This window comes from Herpailurus yagouaroundi, unplaced genomic scaffold (genome assembly GCF_014898765.1).
Source record: "Herpailurus yagouaroundi ecotype Mexico unplaced genomic scaffold, PumYag 325, whole genome shotgun sequence".
Taxonomy (NCBI): domain Eukaryota; kingdom Metazoa; phylum Chordata; class Mammalia; order Carnivora; family Felidae; genus Herpailurus; species Herpailurus yagouaroundi.
This window is the reverse complement of record NW_024412542.1, coordinates 18,190-40,152: the sequence shown is the minus strand read 5'-3', so window position 1 is coordinate 40,152 and position 21,963 is coordinate 18,190. Positions and strand designations below refer to the sequence as shown.

Genomic DNA, 21,963 nt, shown 5'->3' with positions numbered 1-21,963 from the left:
CCCCCCCCCCCCCCCCCCCCCCCCCCCCCCCCCCCCCCAACCCCGCAGCACTGTGGGGGAAGTAGTCACTCCGGGCCAAAGGCGGAGACAGTCCGAGCTGGGGAAAAGGGCTTTGTCCCAGGCTCTCTGCGACCTCCCCATCCCGGAATCTCCAAGGCTATGGAGAGATTCGGGCTGGAGTTTCCACGGGTTCGATGACTCACCATCCCCCCCCCCCCCCCCTCCCCTCCAAACCCCGGAATCAAAGCCTCTTTCCTCTTGGCCAGGTCTCAGGAGTCCCGGGCTGCCAATAGGGCTTTCTCGTAGAGGGGGCGTCTCCCCTTCAAGTACCCGGGACGGGTACTTGTCCCCATCCTCGGACGCATGAGGAGGGGCCCCGACCCCCTCACACTCTAGAGGCCTCGGGACCGCAGGCACCGAACGCCAAATCCGAGAACAGCGGTAGAAGGAGGGGCCGCCCGGGCTCTCACGCCCCGCCCCCGCCCCGCGCCTGAAGGTCAAGGGCCACCCCGCACGCCCGGGACCTCACGCACCTGCGCACGAGCCCGCGCCCGGGGCCGGCCCCGCTCCGTGCGGGACGCGCTGCCCCCCCCTCGGGTCCCCCCCCCCCCCCCCCCCCCCCCGCCAGAGCCACAGGGACCCTTCTGAAGGCCCCGGTCCCCCGACCCCGGGGCCGGCGGCGCCCAGTGAGGGAGCAGGTGGGGAACGGACCTGATGTCTGGGTAGCTCCCGATGAGTGTCTCCAGGTGCCGCCCGATGTCGTCCTTGTAAGTCTCGCCGAGAATGTCAGCGACGCATGGGATAGCCTGGCCCAGCCACGTGGCCTCTGAGCCCTGCGGGGACAGGGAGCCTCCTAGGGCACGGGCCGCCTCCCGCGGGAGCCCCCTTGCCACCCCTGCCTGCAGCCCCAACACTAATGCACCGACACCCGCTGTGACTGCACGGGCGGCGTCAGGGGACTCGGGTCTTGGCGCTGTGGACGGAGCCGCAGCACTTTCAGAGAGGTCTTCCGGTCTCTGCGCAGGTGGGTAAACCGAGACCCAGGCCCGGAAGTCCTGCCGGGAATCCTACAGCGCATCCGCGCCGTTGTAAGGAACAGGTGCCCAGGCTCCAAAGGCTGGGTCGGGGATGCTGGAGGGGCCTCCCGGAGGCCCCGCCCCTTGGCTGCTCTCTCCGCAAGGGCCGTATGCAAATATATGGAAATGATCCCACCGGGCCCCACCCCCGCTGTGCCAGCGCTCCCAAACCCTCTCCCCGGTTGCTGCAGAGTGGGGACAACCACCTCTGCCAAAGCCCGCCCCAGGGGGCTCTTGCGGAGCCCCCCCTCCCGGAAATGAGAATAGGGGGTGCCAGGGGAGGCTCCTCACGCCAGAGGCCCTAGGAGGAGGCGAGCACTGGGGGCAGTCAGTCAATGCTCCTACCAAGCCCTGGAAGGTGTTGCCAATGGCCTGGGCGTCGAGGCCCATCTTCTGGGAGCCAGTCACGCGATCGACACCGCGGAACCGCTCACGAGGCCTCAGCACCTGTGCCAGGTATTCACGGACCACGTATCGGTGTGCCTCCTGCAGAGTCTCCTGGGCCGTCGGGGGATCAGGGCCAGGGTCAGAGCCAGAGTCACAGGCCCCAGCCCAGGGCACGGCCCCACCAGAGCCCTGTCCCGAAATACCTGTGCCCGCAGTGGGGCCACGTGCTCCAGGTGATGGGCGAAGGCCACCACTTTGTCCATGAGGGGCTGCAGCACGTCGTGTGTCAGCCAGGCCTTGGTACACAGGACCCTGAAAAGCGGCTGGGCGCAGAGGGGGACAGGAGTCTTCTAACCCCCCTCAAACCGTCTCCTCCTCATCCCCTAGACCCTCTCCTCAGAGCCAGTGCGTGGTTCCTAACAGGGGTGTTTCAGGCCAATGGACAATCTGTCGCCAGGAAGAAACTTTGGGGGGACTGACCCCCTTCTAATGTCACCCGAGTAACGTCTCTCTCAGCCATGAATGTCATTAAGCCTCTTGCAAGGATGCCTCCTCCAAGCCCTGAGCTCCAGGGGACAGGGTTTGAGTTTGAGCCTCTAGGCAGGCCCTGCTTAGGGGAGCCTGGGGAGGCCTTGAGGGGCGGGGTGAGGGGTCTGGTTCCTTGAACACACCCTCTCTGAGAGTCTCAAGTAGGTAGGCGTTTCCTGACCTCCCTGCTCAACTAGGAATTTATCTGGGTCCCTTGCCCACCCCCCAACGCACCACCCCCGAAACTGCCCCTGAGGTGAAGGAATGCTGGGACTTGGGGGCCCCAGGCTCCAGGGCACAGGAAGCAGCCACTGGGTGTGGAAAGTGGGGAGGGAAGGGCCTGTCCCACTCACTTGCACATCATACTGCAAGCCTTGGAGCAGCCGCTTTTGGAAGACACAGACGGCAGCCACTAGAGGTTTCTCCAGCTCTTCAAAGGTTCCTGGGAACCTGGCCAGAAGACTGGTCCTGGGAGGGGCCAGGACAGGAGATGGAGTGGGCAAGGAGGAGCAAGCTGTGGAACAAGCTCCGGTAGACAGCCGCGGAGGCCAGGTGCCATTCACTTAGACTATAATGTGAAGGGCAGCCCCTGGGGCTGTACAGTGTAGTAGCCCCGAAGGCACAGTCGGGTGAGAAGATGGCTCCAAAGCCCCAGGAGCTGATCCCAGAGGGTAGGTCAGCAGGGTGATGGTGGTGTCCCCACTGCATCGCGGAACGCCCCTATGGTGTCTCTGGGTCAAACCTCCAACCGTCTTGGTGATGAGACAGGGCAGCCTGGCCATGACTGGCACAGAGGCCCTCCCCTGAGCCTCATAACTGCCTCTCTGAAAGTGACAATGTCCCCCACCTCAAACCCAGCCCGTCACACACTTTCAAGGAGACTGAGGGCCAGGCTATGCCCAGTCCTCAGAACAGGGACACAGAAAGGCAGGCTAAAAAGTTCCATCAGGGGCTGGGTCAGAGGCTGCCTACCAAGGGGCTGAAGGGGACGGACCAGCCTGGCATCGATTAGGGTTGAGAGAGTGTTAGACAAGTGGTCCTCGTCATGGTCGTGCTTGGATTCAGACAAGTGTGGTTCAGGTCCCAAGTCCAGCACATACTGGACGGTGCATGATGGTGGGCCGGTGGCACTCCTTTTCTGAGCCTCCACTTGTCCCAGTACATGGGGACACTGCCCTCGGGACGAAATACATCAGGCGGGTAAAGCTCCAGCTCAGTGCCTGGATCTCCAGCGCTCACAAAAAGTGAATACGAAATGAGTCCCTCTAGGGCGTGGAGCCCCACGGCTCCATCTGACAGATGACAAAAGGAGGCACAGAAGGGGGAAGTGACTTATCTCTAGGCACACAGGGAGCAGGTGGCAGAGCTGGGATCAGAACCCAGACTGCGCGGCTCAAAGTCCATGGCCGTACCTGCTGCAGCTGGCGCATCCATAATGTGGGGTACACCGGGGGCCCAGGAGGGGGACAGCCACTGCCTGCAGAAAGGGGAGGCATCTGCCTTCTGGGGGCAGAGGGACCCAGGGTAGTGGGGAAGAGGAGGGAGTGTCTTTAAAAAGGAAGCCGGCCAACTTGGGTGAAGGGAGGAAAGAAAGGAGCCCAGGGTGGCGTGGGGGTGGGGGTGGGGTTGGGGGGTTGGGACACACTGGGCAGACAACAGGCGATAACTGGGGTGGCTGGAATTTGTTAGCCTCTGCTCAGCGTTGAAACTCCCTGCATCCCTTCCAGGGCCTCACCCCTGCGGGGAGGAGGGAGGACCTTCCAGCGGGGGCGGGAGCTGCGAGGCGGGCGCCCTCCTGGGAGGCTTTCCGGGAAGTCCCTCCAACGCCGGGGCGCATGGTCCAGACTGTTCAATGCGCGCCGGCCGCCACGGGAGCCTACGGCTTCCCGGTTCCCCGAGCTCGCGCGCCCCCTGCTGGCCGCGCCAGGCACCTCCCTGCGGAGGAGCAGGGTCGAGACCCACCTGAGCTCCTCGCAGGCGTTGATGCTGGCGCCCAGATGAGGTTCGCTCACCGCCTCCGACTGTAGCAAAGCCTTTTCAAACCTGGGGGCGAAGTACGCAAAAGCCTTAGGGACCCTTACCCGTGGCGCGATGACCTGGGGTCTGCCCTCCCCCTCAGGTCCCTACCCAGACCCGGGGCCTTATAAGAAGGCTCCTCTCTCTCATCTGTCCCTGGATCTGGGACTCTGAGCAAACAGGATGGCCCTTCCCCAGGGACGACCACCATCCTTACCCTGGTCCCTCCACCCACCCCACCCTGGGCCAAGGATATGCCTGCACCTGGGCAGAAAGAGGCCGAGTGCCCGCGCGCAGATGCGCAGCGTGGTGGCCTCCAGTTCTGCAGAGATGGCACCAGCCGCCTTCACATGCTCAGCCACGAGCTGTAAGAGATGCCACGTGCTGAACCCACGTCGAAGCCCAGATCCCACCTGATGCCCCCTGTCCCTCACCTGTGGCCCAATGACGTCTCCACCCTGCCCCGCTCTAGTGGTCTCGGCTTTAGCTTCCAGCAGCCTCCCGGCACCCCCACATCCACGGGCCACTTGCTAAGCTGGGCGCTGTGCCCTGGCACTCCCAGCCTGGCTGGCGACCCAGGGTCCCTGATTCCACCCAGGTGGGGCCTCAGGCTCTCGCCTACTGGGGAAGGGAGGTCGGGACTGGATTGTATAGCTCTGGGTGTCCCCACTTGGAAGGGGACAGACACCACCTGAGGCCCAAACATACATCCCCCCTCTCAAGACTCACCATGTGGATGTCGATGGACAGAGGCGTGTGGTAGAGGCCCTGGAGCACATCGGGGGCCTCAGCGGCCACCCAGCGGCTCTGTTCCAGCTGCAGGATGCTGTCGAAGCAGCTTGTGATCTTGGTCTGTGCGAGGTAGGGACAGGGGCACAGTGAGCCCCTCCCAAGAGGGAGGCGTGGGTCCCCCTACCTTCGGAGCCCTGTCCTGGGCCCTGGGAGAAACTGACCCACCCTGCCGGGGCCCAGGCCCATGCTGAAGGCCACAGGGTGAGGAGTGGCTCTCCCCTGAGCGAGGCCACACACCCAGGGTGATTCTGGGCTCCACACTTCCCCACAGCGAGGCAGCCACATTCAGCCTGGATGGCGCCCCTCAGGCCCTGCCCCGCGAGGGCCTCACCTCTAGGAAGCTGGTGTAGTCGCTCTCCAGGCGCGCCCACACACTGGGTGCCAGGAGTGGGGGCAGTGGCTCCGTGGACAGAGTCAGGTCCGGGGCACCGAGGAAGTCAGGACTGGAAGGCAGGGTAGGGGCTGAAGGTCTGGGCCCGGCTCTGATGCACTAGCGGCTGCCCCAATTTCCCCCTGGCCAAAACCTAGGCACCCAAGCACCACACAGCTCAGGGACCTGCCACTATCCAAGCCGCGCCGGGGAGGCCCAGGTAGCTGTCCGAGGCCACACAGCAAATTAATGAGCCCCGGAGCTTAGGCACCCTCCTCCCACCCGCTCTCTGGCCTTCGGAGCTGAGGAGGGCTCAGCAGCGAAGGAAACCCACCCCGTCCCGCGGCGCGGGGCTGGAGCTGGGAGCGGTCAGCGCGCCGGGCCCCGTACCCAGGTGCCCATCCAAGGGGAAGAGTGCGGGTGACGTCCAACCCGCGCCGGGCATCTGTGAGCCACGGTTGTGTCCTGCCTGGGTGGGGGGCCCTTTTCTAAACGCTCAACGGCATCCTGGGGACTAGCAGAGGCCTCCATCTGGGCTCCCTGTCAGGGAAGCAACCTCCCCTCAGATGCTGTCCCGCGCGCGGGACCGGGTGCCTGGGTAGCACGTAGGAACACCCCGGCGGCAGAGTACCGCGGCCCAGACGAGGGGAAAGAAAAGAACGTCAAAGTCCCCGGGATCTCTGCCGCCCACCCACCAGCCCTCTCTCGGGAAGAAAGAGAGAAAAGGTGCCCAGGGCTCCTCGGGGCGGGCGCCCAAAGGCCTCCGGGTGGCCAGGGCCAGGTGGGCGATACCGGGCCTCCCCTCGCCCGGCTCGGCGCTCCGGCTGGGGCCTCACCTGCCGTAGACATTGGCGGTCCAGTCCAGCAGGACGTAGAGCTGCTCGCAGCCCCGGGCGTCGCGCGCGAGCTCCTGGAGGCGCTGGGCCACCGCGCCGTGGAAGGCGCGCAGGTAGGCCTCCCACGCCGGGAGGCCGGCGGCCGAGTAGGCGGGCTGCACCTGCAGCCGCACCTGGCGCAGGTCGCGGCGAACCGAGCCGCCGAGCTCGGCCAGAAGCCGGGCCAGGCCCGACGCGCCCTCGGCCGCCCCCGCGGCGTCCCCAGCGCCCGCCTGCCGCACGCGCTCCTGCGCGCTCCGCGTCACCGCGTCCTCCCAGTGCCGCCGCCAGCGGCGCGGCGTGAGCAGGAAGTCGCCGTCGGCGGGGGGCACCGGGTGGGCCTCCTCCTCGGCGCGCACCACGCGGGCCAGCTCGGCGAGCGCGGCCGCGTCCACGCCGCCCGGGCCCAGCGTCTCGCGCACGATGGCGCGGATCTCCGCCGCCAGCCCGTCGTAGAGCAGGCACACGTCCATGGCGCGCCGCGCGAAGCCGGTGGGGTCCTGCTCGAAGGTGCCCGAGGCTTTCTGCGCCAGGAGCCGCGTCTCCAGCTGCCGCAGCTGCTCGAAGGCCGCCAGCAGCTGCCGCTCCGTGATGAGGTCCGCCACAGATTTGCCTTTGGCAAGGACAGGCAGGGAGAGGGCCGTGGGGGGTGCCGCGCCGGAACCTCGGCCCCCAACCAAGGCCTGGGGGGCCCGTTCTCGCCCACCGGGAGCTGGGCCGCCTGGCCCCAGCGCTCCCCTAAGGTCTGCTCCAGGAGCAACGGCCCCCGCCTGCGGGGAATCGTCCCTCGGAATCACTCTGGAAGAGGGGTAACCCCAAGCCCCGAACCTGGCTGAAAGCAGCAGTTGGGATCAGGCCCTGCTCTCCCCGCTTTCGGTCCCTACCTTCTCCCCTGCTCCCAGCTCTGCCGAGCTGGGCCTGGTGGCCTCATGTTGCTGTCTTGACTGCAGGTCTGTTGGGGTCAGAGCTCAGCCTGGGCGCGTCCTGTCCCTGTGCCCAGCTCCCACGCTTCTTGCTGTTCCCTGCTCTGGGCCAGCCCCCAGCCCCTAGCAGCCCTCTACTTCCACCTGCAGCCCCCCCTCTGGAGCCCAGCGCCAATGCATCCTGCGCCCGCAGCCCTCCTGAGCTCCCCTCCAGGCCCATTACTGCCACGCACCCCCTGCGGCCCTGTGCTCTGAGAGGACCAGTGCCTTATCCATCACTCTAATTTGGCCAGGGGCCAGGCTGTGGAAGTCTGTGGAGAGGTGAGGGTTCTGGAGTCCTACAGATGTGGGTTCAACTCCCATGTATCCACTTCCTGGCCGTGGGATGTGAGGCAGATCACTAACCTCTCTGAGCCTCACTTAGCTCACTCAGGTCTCTCTGAGCTGCCCAGTGGATGCTCCCCTGCTTGAAAGGCTGGGAGAATGTAAAATGCAGTTGTGCATGGGGGTGTTTGGGGGAGCTGTCGGGAAGCCTGGACTGTGCCGCTCCCTCTTTGGCCTCAGTTTCCTCCCATGCTTGGTATCCTTTGTGAAGCTCTCACCTTCCTCCTGTCCTGGTTCCTCAGGCCCCACCCCAGTGGTTGACGGCCTGCTGCCACCATCCGTGACGCCTGAGGGCCCCTCTGGGCCGCGGGCCCCCCCTGGTGCAGCAGCCGGGCCATCATCCCGGGGGCGCCGTAAGGATCGCAGGAAGTGGGAGCTGCGTCGGAGCAGGCCAGTGTCCTCCCCGGGGGCCTGGCCCAAGGCCCGCCGGCTTGCCTTGGAGAAGGCCCGCCGAAGGGTGCCCAGGCCGGGCCAAGTGTCCTCACGGTGGGTGCTGGGCACGTCCCCACTGCTTGCCTGCTGAGTGTCCTGCTCTGGGGTCTGCAGCTTATCAGACTCCTCAGGGCCGTGCGGTTCTGGCCAGGAGGTCACTGTCGGTGATAACGACATCTTGGCAGCAGGAAAGCTGGGGATGAAAAGGAGTCTCAGGAGGCCTGGGGTTGGGGGGGGGGGGGGGGGGCCCGCCCGGGGGAATGGGCACAGAAACCTCGTGAGAGCCCTGTGAGACCTGGAGGGGCCCAGTGGCTTGGCTTGGTCAGAGAAGCTCCTCCCAGAAATGACCCCCAAGCTGTCACCGGGCAGCTCTCAGGGCCGGAGCTCTCTCCGTGCCACACCGCAGCTGGCGCTGAGATGTAGACAGACAGGTACTTCCTTCGGGAAAACTTCCCTGATACCATCTTCCGAAGGGTACCCCCAGGTGCCCACCCTCTCTGGCTCTGCCAGGCCATCATCAGAGTTGGAGAGGGGGGTTAAACAGGCAGATTCTGGGGGCACAGCCGAGACGGCAGCCCGCGGTCCCCAGGGCTGGGCCCAGCAACCACATCCAGGATTTCCTGGACTTTAGGTCCTGAGGCCTAACTGCCCAATCTCCCCATCACCTAGCATTCACTGCCCCCCCCCAACCCTCGCCAAGCCCTCAGCTCACCCCCATTCAGCCCATCAGGTCCAACTATTTCTGCTCAGAGGGAGGCTCAGGGATCCCTCCCTGGAAGAGGCTCCTTCTGTTTAGACCTGGAGGGAGGCAGGGTCAGGCTTGAGGTCTGTGGCCACCCATGGCTGCCCCCAGGGGCTTATCTGCTTATCCCAGCCTTGCAGCCCTGTGGGCGGGGGTGGTGGGAGGGGCCCCAGGTCTATATTTAACCAGGGGCTGGGGCTCCCCCAGGCTCTTCCTCACCGGTGCATCTCCCCACCACCCACCCCTCGTGCGCTCCGGCCACTCCCCTGTAAGGGGTGGGGCGGGGGTCCCTAGGGCATGGAGGTGCAAAGCAGGGGCTGCCTAGGTCCCACCCTGGGCTCCAGGCCCTCCCCAGGCTGCACCCACTCTCCTTTTAAGCACAGCCCAGTGGTGTTTGATTTTCTGGCTTTAGGTTAAGCTGGGGTGGGAGAAAGGAAAGAGATTTCATAGCCTGCTGGGACCTCCCACCCACCCCATCGTGAGGGTGTTGTGTGGGGGTGGGGGGGTGCTGTGTTAGATCAGCAAGATCTTACTTAAGCCTTGGAGAGAGCAGCCAAGAGGAGGGCTGGACCTACTGAAGTCACTGACCAACCAGAGGCCAGAACCCCGAGACCTCTCCAGGCTGCCCCCATCCCTGGGACAAAGGTCAGGCTGGAGCCGGCACCTGACCCTTAGGTGACATCAGGTGGAATCCCTCTCCCCAGGCCCCCATTTTGCCTGCCTATTTGGGATAGGCAGGGCCCAGACCCTCATCCACCCCTCTATGCCCTCCAGCGATGTCTGTCCAGGGGTCAGCCATTTGAGGGGTCGGCTGAGGCCTACCTTCCTCTTCCCAGATGCCATGTGACAGCTAGACAGAGGCCTCACCGAGAGAGGGGCAGGCCCGGATGATTGATGAGGCCTTATCTGCCCTGCCCAGGCCACAGGTCTTTGTCCTCGCCTGGTACCTCTCCTGCCCTGACTCAGACTGACCCATGCACACACAGAACATTGTCGCAAGAGCTCTTTGCACCCTGCCCCTCCCCGACTCCCCTCTCCCTGGTGCCCCTCAGCATCCAGCAGGCTCTGAGTGATGATGAGAATCATCTGGGCCTGTGCTGTGCCCAGATGCAGTTCAAGCTCTATCACCAGGGGGACGTGGGGACGGGACAAGTGGGCCCTGCCTTGGTTGAGTAGAGCTCACACTTAGTAAGCACCTACTGTGTGCCCAGCCCACGGCCTGGCATACATCAGATGCCTGTAACAACAAAGTTGTGGGGTGTCATTCCATTTCATAGATGAGAAAACAGGCTCAGAAAGGGGCAGGGCCTTGCCTCTAGTCACACAGCCCCCCACGGGGAGCCTCAGCCAACCCAGGCCTGTGTGGAAAGGGGAGCAGAGGCTGGGCTCCCGCATCTTCCAGCCCCGGGAAGCCAGGTGCCACCCCAGGAACCATTTCTCCCGGCCGAGGGCCCGCGGTGGGGGCGGCTCTCAGATGCCAGGACTGGGGTCTAGAGGCAGATTCTGGGGGAAGGAAGGGCAGCTGGCAGCTGGCAGTCTTATTGAGGCCACACAAGCAGACGGGTCCCCCCAGCCCGCTCAACCACCCTCGTCCAGAACTAGACCCGTACTGAAGGCCCACCGAGGCCCCCGGACGGTCTCGCCGCCCCCTTGACCCTGCTCCCGCAGTTTCCCAAGCCATTTCCCAGACTTTCACTTTCAGAAAGGCTCTTACTGACTTTCCCACAGCACAAGCCAACCAGGTCACCCCCTTGCTTTAAATCCTTCCATGGCTCCCCATAGCCCCGCACTGGAAGCCTTCCAGTCTGGGACAGAACTTTCTCCAGCCTCACCTCCTTGACCTGCGCTCACCCAGCCTCCTGGGCACCTCCCTGTCCCTAGAATGTCCAGCTTTCCAGCTTCCTCGCAGGCTGCTTCTGCTCCCAGCCTCCCTGTCTCTGCTCCCCCAAAACTGACCTGTATTTCGGGGCCCAGGGGCATGGGTGCCCCCACCTCCAAGGTGTCCTTGGGCCAGGCTGCACCACTGTCCCTGTGGGGATGGGGACACTTCCTTACCGGCCTGGGAGCCTCTGCCCATCTGCTCCTCCCCGTCATCCCAGAGCCAGCCTGAAGGAGGAGTGACCGTCAGGATCAGGGTCGCCCCTCACCACACGGGTACCTGCGGGACTGGATGTCCTGCTGACTCTACCTCGGCCCCTGCCCCGTCCGTACCTGCCTCCCCATTCCCGTGACGACTCTCTCTGGCTCTTTCTCTCTCTGGCCCTCTGGCCCCATTGCCCTGAATGTTCAGAGGCACTGGTGGCCGCACCTGGGGCTCAGGCCTGGTGTCTGTTCAGTCATTCTATTTGACATTTGCCAGGAAGGATTAGTCAAGGCAATAAGGCAAGAGAATAAATGAGGTTTGAATATCGGGAAGGACCTGGGAAATTTGTCATTATTCATAGGCGATATGAGACCTGCTTACGAGGGCTTTCCTGTGTATTACGAAAGCCTACTAGAAAAAGGCACTAAAAAGTTTCCTCTTGTCAGTAGCGACAAAGCATAGCCCTCCTGGGGTGCCATCGCCCTCAGGACAAGCAGACTCCTCCTTAGCTGGGCACTCGAGGCCCTTCCTAACCCACCCCTCAGCTGCTTCCCCCCTCGCTCACCACCCGCCCAACCGCCTCGCCTCGCCTCCATACCTTTGTACAGGCCGTTCCTTCTGCCAGCAGTGACCTCACCCCCACCTTCTCGAGCCGCCTTCGAGCCTCAGTACCAAGCAGCCTTTCCTGACCATCGTCAGCTCCTCTCTCTCCGGGCTTGGCCCCAGCACTGGGTGTACCTTCTCCCCTGACTGAGGGACAGTTGCACGGTCTGGGGCATCTGCCGCTTGACCAGGAGCCCACCAGGCCAGGGCCGGTACCCAGGGGAAAAAGGTAAGCAATCTAATGTGAGAGTGTAGCCTGGGGGTATGTTGCCGCACTGGGGTGCGTATGGGCTTTGTGCGTTGACCTGAGTGTGTTTCCCTGTATGTGTGCAAGCCGCTCTCTCCATGAGTCCGCGTCCGTGTGTCTGTGCCCGCGTGCGTGTCTTGATGTCCGCATCTGTCTGCTTTCTGCATGTTTGTGTACGAACGCTGTGATTGGAGCTGGCAGTCCGGCCTGGGCTCCGAGCTGAGGCCCTTGGCCCGGAAAGCCACTGGCAGAACTGGAATTACCCTGGGCCCTTTGAATTCCCGCCCACTGTCCACAGCACCCCAGTGCCCACCCGCACTCGAACGTACCTGCTGAGCGAGTAGATCGGGCCCCAGGCAGGTCGGGGCCGCCAGGGGAAGCCGGGCCCTCGGAGCTGGGCCTCTGTGGTGGGGCCCCTGGGTCAGCCAGAGCGAATGACCAGCAGCTGGGACTTCCCAGCCTGTTCCACGCTGCCCTGGGCCCACCAGCCCCACCCCCGGCCCCACCCTCCACCCTGACCCCAGACTTTCACTTTCAGAAAGGCTCTTACTCTCCCCCCATTCCAGAGACTGTCACTGCCACCTTTGATCCCTGGCAGCTCGTGGCTCGGGCTCGGGCTGAGTCCTGAGAGTCCGGGAGGGGAGGGGCAGCGCTCCATAGCTCCACAGCAGGGGGGGAGGGGCAGGTAGGTGGGGGAATGGACCAGCCGTCCCCTGCTGTGCTCACACGAGACCAGAGGTGCAGGGACAGGGCGTGCAGGGTGGGGGTGGGGGGACGGGGACATCCAGCCCCCCGGCACCAAAGCCCCAAAGAACCCCTCCCTCCAGGACAGAGATGTTGGCGCCAGGCCCGTGTGCCAGGCTCATCCTGAGAGCCAGGCGTGCAGAAACGTGGGCCGTGGGGCACAGGGAGGGGGAGGGGAGGTCACAGTGACAGCAAAGGAATGTCCTAAGCCACAGCCATTCCGAAAGGCTTCAGGAGCCGGAGGGGATGGGGGCTGAAGGAAGGAAGGATTACACTCAGAGGTGAGGAGGGATGGCGGGCGTCCTGGGCAAAGGTGTAGCCGGGCCCTCCTCCTCCACAGTGGCTCAGGCTGGAGACGGCTTGCGGAGAGGGTCGCCGAGACTTCCCAGAAGAGGCTGCACATCTTCTTGGGGGAAGCATCCTAGGAAGAAACTTGGGGAAAATCCGGGGAGGACAGATCCAGGCCTGTCCCAGCCAGGCTGAAGCCACCGCGGCATGAGGCCAAGCAGGGCAGGAGCTCCGAGCGGGGTGCTGAGGACGCAGGGACAAGCTTGTGTGTTGTTGTCCGGGCACTGCCACAGCACAGTGTGGCTGGCCGAGGCTTAAACAACACAGTGACTTCCTCAAGGATCCGGAGGCTGGAAACCCAAGACCCAGAGGTCGGCAGGGCTGGGGCAGAGAGAGAGAGAGAGAGAGGGAGACACAGAATCCCAAGCAGGCTCCAGGCTCCCCCTAGCTGTCAGCACAGAGTCTGATGCGGGACTCGAACTCATGAGTCCCAAGATCATGACCTGAGCCACAGTACAACGCTTAACTGACTGAGCCACCCAGGCGCCCCCTTAATCACCTCTTTAAAGACCGTATCTCCAAATATAGCCACCTTCTGAGGTACTGGGGGCTATGACTTCAACATAAGAACTTTTTGAGGACAAAATCCAGCCCATAACTGATTGGAAGGCACCTGAGAGACGGCAGCACCCCATAGCCCTCTGTAGACAGGCTAAGTTGGACCCAGAGATGCCAGCACCTCCTCCAAGAAGCCCCCTGGCTTACCACTTGAGTCATTAGCCCCCTGATCCCTGGGTGCCACTGTGAAATAGGGTCGGTCATAAGGGTCCCAGCTCATGCCCCGGTGGCTGGGTGGGCCTTTCCTCCTGGCTCAGGCTGGTCCTGTCCCATGTCAGGATGAGAGTCAGAATAAGAGATTGGGGGGGGCCGGGAGCGGCACAATTCAGGAGTCAGAGGGGACACCCCAAGATGACTGCCCGGGGTTCTTCAGTGGGATTCCTGGAGCCCCTGTGGAGTAAATATTCTCCACCTCATTGCACTTGAACACAGGCTCAGAGAGGCCTAGGACCCTGCTCGTGGCCATGCAGCTGGCAGGACAGAGGCCAGACCCTGGTGGACAGACACCGGGGGCTCCTCTGTCTGACCTTCCTGGTCTCCAGTTCACAGGGCACGTCAGGGTCCTGGGACCTTCAATTATGGGTCACCTCCTTTCAAGAGTTAGGTCCCTGAAAAGCTGGTGGTGCCCAGGGCCTGGGGAGTCACTCCTGGACCTCCCCCAACTCCCAGATCCACTCCACACTCTAGCCTGTGCCCACCTTTCAGCATAAGACTGTGATGTTTCTTTTATCCCATTTCCATGTTGTTTTCCCCCAAATTTCTCAGTAAAATCCCTTTGGAAAAGTCCCAGCCTTGTCTCAGAGGGGCCGGGGCACAGGGCTGGGCAGGCTGGGTCAGGAGAAGGCAGATCGGAGGGGGCAGTTGGGAAGGGGAGGCACAGCTGGGGACCCCAAGTAGAGTACAAGTTCAGCTCCCCCGCACTGGGCCGCACAACCTTGGGATAGGCACTTCTGACTCTGAGCCTCAGTTTACTCCTCCATAAAATGGAGATGTTGTTGGTATTAAATGGGTCCGCTTCTGCAGAGGACCTGGCTGTCAGGTGGGGAAGGGCAGGGAGAAGGACTCTGAACGCCAGATGCCTGCCTGTCCTAGGGGTTCCGGGGACGCCAGGCTGCCACACCCCAAATGTAGATGCCAGAGGCGGCGAACTTCACCCACACTGCGGCCGGCTGGGACCAAGGCACAGACCAATAGGAGAGCAGGAAGCCTGAGCTCCACCCACTGCCCCTAACTGGCTTTGGGCCTGGACAGGGGACGGTGCCTCTATCTCGAGGTGAATATTGCAAAGTGTAGGTGGCCCATCTCCGAAAGGCACTAGGCGGTGACCCCAGCCCATGCCAGAGGGAGCCACAGGATGATTCCCAAAACGCTTTCCCCAGGCCGCCCACACCTGAGTGCTGGTGGCGGGGGCTCAGGGGGGCTCAGGATGTGTGGGGCATCCTCTTCTGGCACCGCCCCCTACCATTACCGAGGGCACCAGCTCCGACCGAAAGGGAGCAGGCTGGGGCCCGACTCCAGGGAACTGGGTCCTGCAGGGTGGGGGCCCACACTCTTTGGGGCGAGCAGATGTTCCCCCAGCTCACTGGGCACGACAGGGTCCTGGGACCTCCAATTATGGGTCACCTCCACTCAAGACCTGCCCTGTTAGCTGGCGGGCTCCACGGTGGCATTGTGGGTACCACTCAGGCCTGGGTCTCGGGTGGATCTGGATTCTGTCCCAGCTCAGCTATTTGTCAGCTGTGAGACCTTGGGAGAGTCGTGTTTAAGTGGGGGGAACACTGTGCCTGGGAGGGGCCAGGATGAAATCTCCTAAATGACACCGGTGCCCACCCCACATTCCGCACCAGGAACACGGAAATCACCAGTTGGCTCGAGTCCCTGGCCCCACATCGTATGCGTCAGCAAGTCCTGGCGGGGCTTCCTGGGAAACGTCTGCCCCCTTCCCATCCCCTCGGGGAACCACAAAAGCACCGGAGGAGGACAGGAAGGACTTGGAAGGACAGTCCAACGCCTTGCCTAAGCTAGAGACCAGGGAGACAACTGGGACCGTGGACGTGGCCCATGGGGCCACAGGGTTAAAATTAAAGCAGACTGCCAGGCAAATTTCCACACCTCCGCCTCCGACCTCTCCTGCGTTTGGGGGGCGGGTTATTTTTAGAGGGAAGGCGTGCTGGAGAAAGTGCCTTATTCATCCTTGAGGTTAGCCTCAAGGCCTCCAGAAAGAACAGAGGGGACTGTGTCTCCCTCCTGCCCCTCCAGGCTCACCGGGGTCTTGTCCGACCCTGCCTGGTCCTGAGGACTTTGTTAAGCTAACATTTATCCACGGCTGCCTCCTGCCAGGCCCCGGGCTTCCTCGGCTCTGGGGCAGGCTAGCCAAGGGCAAGGGACCAGAATGGGAGGAGGGGAGGGCAGGAGGCAACCTGGGCCCAGGCACTGGTCGGGTTTCTGTCCCCCCCGCCCACCATGCCCACCCCAACCAGCCCGTAGCGCTCCCCTTGTGCAGTGGGGCAGAGCCAAGAAACAGTGTTGCTGGACCCCATGGAGGAACAGGACCCTCACGTGGGCAGGAACAGGTGCCTCTCCCACCCCGTCTCCCACAAGGGCTCTGGTGCCTCCCAGCCCCAGGGATCCCATCGTGGCTGGGCACCTCACTTCACACTTCGTTTCTTCATCTGTAAAGTGGGACTTTTGCAAAGCGTTAATAAGATCCAGCCTGGAATAGGACAGCCCACCCCACGGTCCATTTCTGTGCCCTGTGTACCCAGTGAGGAGGAAGGAATCTTGCCCTCGGGGTCCAGGCAGAGCCGGAGACCCCTGGGAGAGGTGAGGAGGCCACTTGGGGGGAAGCCAGTCCTGCCCTGGGCAGCCCTGGCTGAGGCAGAGCGGAGCAGAGCTCAGGGCCCTTGGCAGGGGTTCCAGAGGAGCAAACCCCACAGCCCCTGGACAGCCCCTGCCCCACCCCGGCCCCCACCCCGTGTACAACACCCAGGCACTCTGGCCTGGTCAGCGTGGGCTCCAAGGCTAGGCCCTTGTCTGGAAGGCCATGGAAAAACCAAAATTGTCCCCCCCCTCGAGTCCCCAGCAAGTGTGCCCGCCGACCACCAGGAAGAGCCTTTATTTCTGCTTCAAACCACGGAACAAGGAGGGTGTGATCTGGACCCCGGGGTGTGGATGGGAGAGGGCAGGCCCGTGGTCCCGGCCAGACCCTCTGAGGCAGGAGGCAGCGGCTCAGCTCTCCCTGCTCCAAGCATCAGCCCGGCCACCCTGGGGCTGAGGCCGCTCAGCTGTCAGGAGCAGGGGTGGGAGGCGGGGTTTGCAGGGCCCTCGCACAGCAGAATCCGGCCATGCCTGTCCCAGTCCTCTCACTGGGGGGCCGGGGCCTGGCAGCTGGCGCGCTCACTGCCAGCATCATCCGGAACCTTCCCTGGTGCTCCCGGCTGACTTGGTGAGGGGGCTGCAGAAACACAAAGGCCCCTCTGTTGGTGGGGCTGCCTTTCGGACAGGCTGGCAAGGGAACGGGGAGGAGGGGGCTGCACCTGGGCGGGGCAGGCAAGGCCACGCTCTGGGAACAGGGGCACTCCCTCCCCCGGCACCTCTACCCACCCGGAGACCTCCCCACAGCCCAAGTTCCAGCGGTTACCCAGGGCGTGGTCCCTGGTGCTGCTCTCAGCCCTGGGTGCAACCTGGCAGAGGCGGAGGAGGCTTTGGGGGAAAGGTGGGGGGTATGGGGTGGACGGGCCCCTTCTGGGCCCAAGCCGCTGGGGGGCTGACATGTGAGGAGGGGGTGCCAGGCAGCCCCAGTGAGGCTGAATTCGTTTCCTCATCAGGGGGGAAACTCCCCAGGGGACAAAACTTCCCAGGGCACAGCTCACCCCTCATGTGCCCTCGGCAGAAGGCCCCCACTGCCCAGCCTCACCCCTGGCATCCGGAACACGGAATCCCCCTCTCCTACCCACACGCCCTCCCCCCAGGAGCTTCCTTGGCTCTGGCAGTCCCTTGGCCTTTAACCAGGCACCTACGGCCAGTGCAGGGGCCTGCCGCCGGGCTGGCCCACCGCCCCATCTCACGGGCACCTGGGCTGGCCCTTTGAACGCACACGTGCCCCAAAGGCAATGAATCAGGAGAGGGGAAGGAATTGGAACTGAGGGGGAAGCATGTGGTCCTGTGTCCAACAGACGCTTCACGGGCCCCTCTGATGGGCTGGGCCTGGGGCCACCACAGTCGATAGAGTCCTTAAGGGCAGGTAGGAGGGGGCACGTGGACAAAGAGAGGGTCACGGCCAGGAGGCTTCCAGGCGCCCAAGCAGAGTTCCAAGGACGGGCAGATGGGGGTGATGGTGTGCACAGGCTGGAGGGGTGGAGGGCCCCGTTTGCATGAGCGGGCAGGGGGAGCCCGGCTTCCGACCCCCGTGGGCAGCCCCTCACTCACCAGAAGCAACCTGGCTCTGGGCTGACCCCCTCAAGGCGCCCTCGGGGGGCCAACGCAGCTCCCCACTCTCCACAGAACCCACCTCGCTGGACTCCACTACGATCGAGGGCAGTCGCTGGCCCAGCCGAGGGCCCTTCTCCCGGGCACCTACCGCAGCCTGCAGGGGGGGTGGGCAGGGCTCAGGACGATGCCGGGCCCTGGGCTCCCTGCTCCCTCCCACACCTGTCCTGCACTGTGTCCACTGGGAGGATCGGGGGCCCTGCCGACCCAGGCTGCAGGGCAGGAAGGAGGGTGTGTGTGTGAGCGTGCACACGCGCGCGCGTGTGTGTGTGTGTGTGTGTGTGTGGTCGTGCAGGTGCGGGCCTCTCCCCCATCCCACCACTGCGGCTGAAGCACCACTCAGCACCTGGGGCAGCAGCTCTCCCCGGGGCCCCAAAGGACCCACCGGGGCTCAGCCCTCAGGCCCATTTCACAGGCAAGAGCCTGAGGCCAGTGAGGCCAAGGCCACATGGTGAGTGGGCCCAGGGCTTCTGTGCATCCCCAACTGCCCCCTGTATCCTCGCAGCCCCTTCCTGGGGTCTTCCCTGCTGGGCCCTTGGTCCCTCCCCAGCTCAGAGGAGCTGGGAAGCTGTTACCATGGCAACCTCAGCGGCTCTCTGGGCTCGCTCTGGGCTCATTGTTCAGTGCCCACAAGAGTGTGCGGGGGTTGCCTCCCCATGCCCTCCTGGCGCCCTCAGCGTCTCCGCCTCCCATTCAAGGCCTTCTGAGATGGGGGGGGGGGGCCAGCTGCGAGTGCTACCGCCCAGCCCTCTGGCCCTAAGGCCACAGCAGCACTGACGCCCGCCCTGCCCACGTCCACGCCTCTGCTCCGGCAGGTCTCCCTCCCTGGACCTCCCCACCCCCCACCCTTCTACATAGAAGGAGAGTCGCTTGGTTCCTGTCTTCCTTCCCCCAGTGGCACGAGTGCCTTGAGGAAAGGCAGACACACAGCCCGAGGACTTTGCTAACCGGCCCTGAACCGCCACAGCACAACCATCTGCGCGTGTTTGAACGCACGTTCCTGGGCCCCCGCCCAGACTCTCTGAATGGGGGGGGGGCCAGGAATCAGCATTTTCACCAAGTACCGCACCGGGACCGCACCAAGCACCTTGTTGACCGGGACATCTGTGGAATCAGAGGGGCAGCGCAGCAGGGACCCGTCCAAGCCCCGGCGGCTGGGCCATCCTGGCTGCTCCTGTTCACACTGCCGGGTCAGGGGCTCCCTTCTCCTGGAATCCCTCCCCACCGCACCTGCCACCCCGCTTCCTGTCCTCCTCTGCAAAGGCCTTGTGACCCCCAACCAGGGGCCCTCCTCGGCCCAGAGTGTGCCACCGGGATGGGGGAGGTCCAAGCCAGCAGCACGTGGAGTTCAAAGGCCTGGTGTCCCCCTTGTCCATCTGCCGTGCCGTGGAGGCTGGCCCCCTGGGTGACCCCGGGCGGGTTCCCCTCTCCAGCCCCGCTGCCCGCCGGCAGTGGCGACGATGACAGAGTCCCAACTCTAGAACTCGGAACGTCAAGACTGCACTGCCTGTGGAGGGACTTCACTTTTTAGCTCTATCAACACAGCCCCGAAAGCTAGAGCCGAGGGTGGGGGACTCTGGCATTGCCTCACCCAGCGGAGAGCAAACTGCTTTGCGGAGCAAACCCTGGTTGGGAAGTGGTGCTGAGTAAGCCAGGCAGGCTCGGCCTTCCATTGCTCTATGCACCAGACTTCTAGAGAAGAGCAACCACTTCTCCCACCCCGACGGGTAAACTGAGGCATGCCCCAAATCGCGGGCCAGGGCTTGAGGCTGGCTTCCTCCTGTCCCGCAGGGCTAGCAGACCCCAGGGCCCCAAGTACATACCTTCCCTGCTGGGTCTCCAGCCTCCTCAGCTGGGCTGAGCTCCTGCACAGCGGGCCGGGGGGCACTCATGCCGTTGCTGCTGCCGGTCTGCATGAAGACAGGGAGAGACGAGGCCACGTGCTGGAGCCCACTCTCCTCTGGAAGCTTCAGACCGCTCCAGTCCACAGCTAGCCCACCCTGGACCCACTGCCCACTGCCCCCTGGCCCTCTGTCACCACTGCTCTCTGCCCACGCCCGCCCGCCATCGGGGGGCACTGGACAGGCACCACACGATGTGCCCGGGGTTGCGGAGGGGCAGGGGCAGGGCAGGAGAGGCTGACTCAGCCCCAAGACCCATGAAGGCTTCCTCGAAGAGGGCCAGCTGATCTGAGGCCTGGGGGATGAGCAGTGGGCAGCCAGGCCAGCGGAGAGATGTTCTGAGGCAGGGAACGGCAAGGAAGGGCACAGAGATGGGGGGACCCCCTCCTCTGCGAGCTCTTGCTGCGGGGAGGGCTCCCTTGCCCTTATACTGACTGGCCTGAGCACGCAGGGCCAAGTGCAGGCAGGACGTCGGTTTCCCTTCAGCTGCGGGTGTTGGGGGCCCGGCCCTGGGTGTGTGTGGGGTGTCAGCTCTCCGAGAAGACCTGGCCACCTTCGCCTCGGGCTGACTTGAACCTGGCTCACGCTGCTCCCAGCCTCAGACCCTCCCCTCCACCTGCACCTGGCCAGAGGCAGAAGAGGGGGTGGGGTCCGGCAGGCGCCATCGAACTTCAGGGCAGGCTGGGAGGGGGCCGCAGGCAAGGGGCAGGGGCACTGGGAGGGAAGTGGGCAGAGGGACAGCAGTAACCAGTAGGATGGATCGCTTGTGACACCTTGCTGGTAGTGGGGGAGGGGTCCTGTGGGCTCGCAGGGCGGGGGGCGGGGGCTGCTGTTCTGGGATATGGGGTTTCCTTCACCGAACATCGGTTCAGTTCGGGTCCCGCGGAGACCCAGGGAAGGCTGGGGGTGGGGGGCATATGCCTCCACCCAATCCCAGAGCCAGGGGAGGCAGCCCCTACCCTCCCTCACAGAGCCCCATGCTCCGGGGTCAGATCCTCCACAAGCCCCACCGCAGGACTCAGAAGCTCAGCTAGCGCCCAGGGCAGCCAGGAGGGACACCAAGAGACTGGCCGCAGAGAGGCACAGAGACTCAGAGGGAAGGCGAGAAAAACAGCTGGCCACAGAGACAAAGCAGAGATGACAGGACTGGGGACAGAAGAAGCAAACAGACCCGGAGGGAGGGTACAGACGGAGGGAGAGAGAGACGCAGACAGACGGAAGGACAGAGAGAGACACATGAGAGAGCGGTCACGTCGGCCGAGCAAGGGGCCAGGCAGGCAGAGAGCAAGTCCCTGGGGTCAGCCTCCCGCTGCCCGGGGCCAGTGCCAGCGGCAGCACTGGACCATCGGGGGCCCCACCACCCACACCTCCGCAGGCTCCCAGGTGCGGAAGGCCGGGTCAGGCCGTGCACAGCCCCCCAGGGGCACTGCTGTCGCCCAAAGCCCGGCCCCAGCAGCCAGGGGCTGACCACGGCCCCCACTGCCTCCTCTTTCCCGGAGCTTCGGACCCCCCCCCCAACTCCCCCTCTCTCCTCTCCCAGCCTCGCCAAGCCCGGCAGCCAGGGCGCACCGCGGGGCGAGGGCCCCGACAAGGGTGGGGAGGGGGCGCCCCCTGGGCCTCACTCACACTCACCCTCCCGCGCTGGATGCTCGCGCCGGGTTGCCACTCTCGGCTCCGAGCTGCCAGCCCCGCTTCGCCCGCCCTCCCCCGCGCTCTCCGCCCACACGCACTCGCCCGGCCCCCCATTCACACTCAGGCCCCCGGGCGCTTCCGCCAGGCCCGGCCCCAGCTCCCAGGTAGCACCTCGGCCTCACCCTCCCTTTGACAAAACCGTGCCCCCGACAGCCTGATCCCGGCTGGCCCGGCCGCTTGAGACCCCAAGCCTCAGGTTGGAGGTTCAGGAATTTGGGGGGGGGGGTCAGAAATCGGTGGGGCCAGATACATGGAAAGAGGATACCCTCCAGTTTGAAGGAGGAGCTAAGAGAAGGAAAACCCCCAGGTAGGATGGCCAACGTGGTGGGGGGAGGGGTATGTCCCAGCACCACTTCCCTGTCACCGTCATCCCCCAGGCTGTTCCCAAAAGGGAGCAAAACTGGCCTGGGACAATCAGTTTCATTCAGCCTGGAGTGCAGACCTGATACCTGGGGCCAAGGTGCAAAACTTCTAAGCCACACGATGCCCCACCCTTCCACCATCTGACACCCAGCCTCTGACATCCAACCCCTAGCCAGCAGCCACGGCCCACCATTCCGCACCCTCTTACCCAGCCATCATCTACCACCCACCACCTATTCATGTATTTTCTACCATCCAGTCACGGCCAAACCACCATCCCACATTCATTAACCATTCAACCCCAGTGGTCAAACCAATCCACCATCCCACATCATTAGCCATCCAACCCCAATCACCACCCACTATCCAACCACCTTGCATCAACCATGCGTCCATCCATTCCACCCATAC

The 21,963-nt window shown here is 64.1% G+C and overlaps 2 protein-coding genes across 6 annotated transcripts in view; both read right to left on the bottom strand.

Moving 5' to 3' along the window:
- Nucleotides 1-11,919, bottom strand: part of EXOC3L4 (exocyst complex component 3 like 4) — a 13,104-nt gene extending 1,185 nt beyond the window's left edge. Inside the window, exons 1-14 of one of the 5 annotated variants that reach the window (XM_040462530.1) lie at nucleotides 11,788-11,919; nucleotides 11,207-11,358; nucleotides 10,482-10,554; nucleotides 8,496-8,581; nucleotides 7,570-7,976; nucleotides 6,006-6,657; nucleotides 5,131-5,242; nucleotides 4,737-4,859; nucleotides 4,272-4,372; nucleotides 3,954-4,034; nucleotides 2,345-2,459; nucleotides 1,667-1,786; nucleotides 1,422-1,574; nucleotides 712-833 (exon numbers count right to left, since the gene is read on the bottom strand). In XM_040462530.1, coding sequence (XP_040318464.1) covers nucleotides 712-833; nucleotides 1,422-1,574; nucleotides 1,667-1,786; nucleotides 2,345-2,459; nucleotides 3,954-4,034; nucleotides 4,272-4,372; nucleotides 4,737-4,859; nucleotides 5,131-5,242; nucleotides 6,006-6,657; nucleotides 7,570-7,960 — 1,970 coding nt within the window. In that variant the 5' untranslated portion in view covers nucleotides 7,961-7,976; nucleotides 8,496-8,581; nucleotides 10,482-10,554; nucleotides 11,207-11,358; nucleotides 11,788-11,919. The other 4 variants (XM_040462535.1, XM_040462532.1, XM_040462533.1 and 1 more) reach the window with 4 other exon arrangements.
- A 4,288-nt stretch (nucleotides 11,920-16,207) lies between these two features.
- On the bottom strand, nucleotides 16,208-21,194 carry LBHD2 (LBH domain containing 2). The gene is made up of 4 exons (XM_040462536.1): nucleotides 21,130-21,194; nucleotides 19,420-19,506; nucleotides 17,537-17,693; nucleotides 16,208-16,562 (listed from the first exon to the last, which is right to left on the bottom strand). Exons 2-4 carry the CDS (start codon nucleotides 19,486-19,488, stop codon nucleotides 16,471-16,473), a joined length of 318 nt encoding a protein of 105 aa, XP_040318470.1. The 5' UTR covers nucleotides 19,489-19,506; nucleotides 21,130-21,194; the 3' UTR covers nucleotides 16,208-16,470.
- Nucleotides 21,195-21,963: the final 769 nt, after the last annotated feature.

Excerpts from the sequence above, each read along its gene's own strand:
- LBHD2 (XM_040462536.1), bottom strand. The coding sequence starts at position 19,488 with ATGAGTGCCCCCCGGCCCGCTGTGCAGGAGCTCAGCCCAGCTGAGGAG. Across the intron at positions 17,694-19,419 it reads CTGGAGACCCAGCAGGGAAG|GCTGCGGTAGGTGCCCGGGA; the intron begins GTATGTACTTGG and ends CCCCCCCTGCAG. Across the intron at positions 16,563-17,536 it reads CCAGAGCCAGGTTGCTTCTG|CCCCCTCACCAAGTCAGCCG; the intron begins GTGAGTGAGGGG and ends GTGTTTCTGCAG.